Genomic DNA, 2500 nt, shown 5'->3' with positions numbered 1-2500 from the left:
CGGTCGTAGACACGGTCGTTACGTTGACACGGTCGTTACGTTGACACGGTCGTTACATAGACACGGTCGTTACGTAGACACGGTCGTTACGTTGACACGGTCCTAGACACGGTCGTTACGCAGACACGGTCGTTACGGAGACATGGTTGTTACGTAGAAACTGTTCTTACGTAGAAAAGGTTGTTAGGGAGACACGGTCGTTACGCAGACACAGTCGTTACGCAGACACGGTCGTTACGCAGACACGGTCGTTACGCAGACACGGTCGTTACGCAGACACGGTCGTTACGTAGACACAGTCGTTACGCAGACACGGTCGTTACGTAGACACGGTCGTAGACACGGTCGTAGACACGGTCGTAGACACGGTCGTTACGCAGACACGGTCGTTACGCAGACACGGTCGTTACGTAGACACGGTCGTTACGTAGACACGGTCGTTACGTAGACACGGTCGTAGACACGGTCGTTACGTAGACACGGTCGTTACGCAGACACGGTCGTTACGCAGACACGGTCGTTACGGAGACACGGTCGTTACGCAGACACGGTCGTTACGTAGACACGGTCGTTACGTAGACACGGTCGTTACGTAGACACGGTCGTAGACACGGTCGTTACGTAGACACGGTCGTTACGTTGACACGGTCGTTACGTAGACACGGTCGTTACGTAGACACGGTCGTTACGTAGACACGGTCGTTACGTTGACACGGTCCTAGACACGGTCGTTACGTAGACACGGTCGTTACACAGACACGGTCGTTACGTAGACACGGTCGTTACGTAGACACGGTCGTTACGTAGACACGGTCGTAGACACGGTCGTTACGTTGACACGGTCGTTACGTTGACACGGTCGTTACATAGACACGGTCGTTACGTAGACACGGTCGTTACGTTGACACGGTCCTAGACACGGTCGTTACGCAGACACGGTCGTTACGGAGACACAGTCGTTACGCAGACACGGTCGTTACGCAGACACGGTCGTTACGTAGACACAGTCGTTACGCAGACACGGTCGTTACGCAGACACGGTCGTTACGCAGACACGGTCGTTACGTAGACACAGTCGTTACGCAGACACGGTCGTTACGTAGACACGGTCGTTACGTAGACACGGTCGTTACGTTGACACGGTCCTAGACACGGTCGTTACGTAGACACGGTCGTTACACAGACACGGTCGTTACGTAGACACGGTCGTTACGTAGACACGGTCGTTACGTAGACACGGTCGTAGACACGGTCGTTACGTTGACACGGTCGTTACGTTGACACGGTCGTTACATAGACACGGTCGTTACGTAGACACGGTCGTTACGTTGACACGGTCCTAGACACGGTCGTTACGCAGACACGGTCGTTACGGAGACATGGTTGTTACGTAGAAACTGTTCTTACGTAGAAAAGGTTGTTAGGGAGACACGGTCGTTACGCAGACACAGTCGTTACGCAGACACGGTCGTTACGCAGACACGGTCGTTACGCAGACACGGTCGTTACGCAGACACGGTCGTTACGTAGACACAGTCGTTACGCAGACACGGTCGTTACGTAGACACGGTCGTAGACACGGTCGTAGACACGGTCGTAGACACGGTCGTTACGCAGACACGGTCGTTACGCAGACACGGTCGTTACGTAGACACGGTCGTTACGTAGACACGGTCGTTACGTAGACACGGTCGTAGACACGGTCGTTACGTAGACACGGTCGTTACGCAGACACGGTCGTTACGCAGACACGGTCGTTACGGAGACATGGTTGTTACGTAGAAACTGTTGTTACGTAGAAACGTTTGTTAGGGAGACATGGTCATTACGTAGACACGGTTGTTACATAGAAACTGTTGTTACGTAGAAACGGTCGTTAGGGAGACACGGTCGTTACGTAGACACGGTCGTTACGTAGACACGGTCGTTACGCAGACACGGTTGTTATTTTTTGTCGCCTTTTTGTCATTTTTTTGTCACCGTTTGTTTGTTAGCGCTCACCGTTTGTTTGTTAGCGCTCACCGTTTGTTTGTTAGCGCTCACCGTTTGTTTGTTAGCGCTCACCGGCAGATATAGGTAAGATTTCTGCTGTTTGTCAGTTTTCGGACACATTTTTTTTATGTTTTTTCGTGAGCCCTTCAGGAATACTCTGCTTGTTTCTCAGCTGCTGACCAAAGACCCGAGGCAGCGGCTGGGCTGCCGGGCGGACGGAGCGGCGGGCGTTAAGGCGCACACGTTCTTCAAAAACATCAACTTCAAACGGCTGGAGGCGGGAATAGTGGAGCCGCCCTTCGTGCCTGATGTGAGAACTTTATATCACACCAGAGGTGGAAAGACTACAAACATATTCTACTTAAGTAGTTTTAGGACTACAAACTGGACTACATCTTTGTTTTAGGACTACAAACTGTACTAAGTCTTTGTTTTAGGACTACAAACTAGCCTGCGTCTTTGTTTTAGGACTACAAACTAGCCTGCGTCTTTCTTTTTAAGACTACAA

At 51.4% G+C, this 2500-nt stretch overlaps 2 protein-coding genes across 2 annotated transcripts in view; both read left to right on the top strand.

Moving 5' to 3' along the window:
• Positions 1 to 2500, top strand: part of LOC116057273 (alpha-1-antitrypsin homolog) — a 213736-nt gene that overhangs the window by 55013 nt on the left and 156223 nt on the right. The gene's annotated exons all lie outside the window — the stretch shown is intronic.
• Positions 1 to 2500, top strand: part of grk5l (G protein-coupled receptor kinase 5 like) — a 44073-nt gene that overhangs the window by 36916 nt on the left and 4657 nt on the right. The window contains exon 13 of the mRNA XM_031309640.2: positions 2165 to 2302. Within this exon, the coding sequence (XP_031165500.1) occupies positions 2165 to 2302 (138 nt within the window). The remainder of the gene's footprint in view (positions 1 to 2164; positions 2303 to 2500) is intronic.

Source organism: Sander lucioperca, chromosome 2 (genome assembly GCF_008315115.2).
Source record: "Sander lucioperca isolate FBNREF2018 chromosome 2, SLUC_FBN_1.2, whole genome shotgun sequence".
NCBI classification, from domain to species: Eukaryota; Metazoa; Chordata; class Actinopteri; order Perciformes; family Percidae; genus Sander; species Sander lucioperca.
Note: the sequence above shows the minus strand (reverse complement) of the source record. Positions and strands in the feature narration are given on the sequence as shown.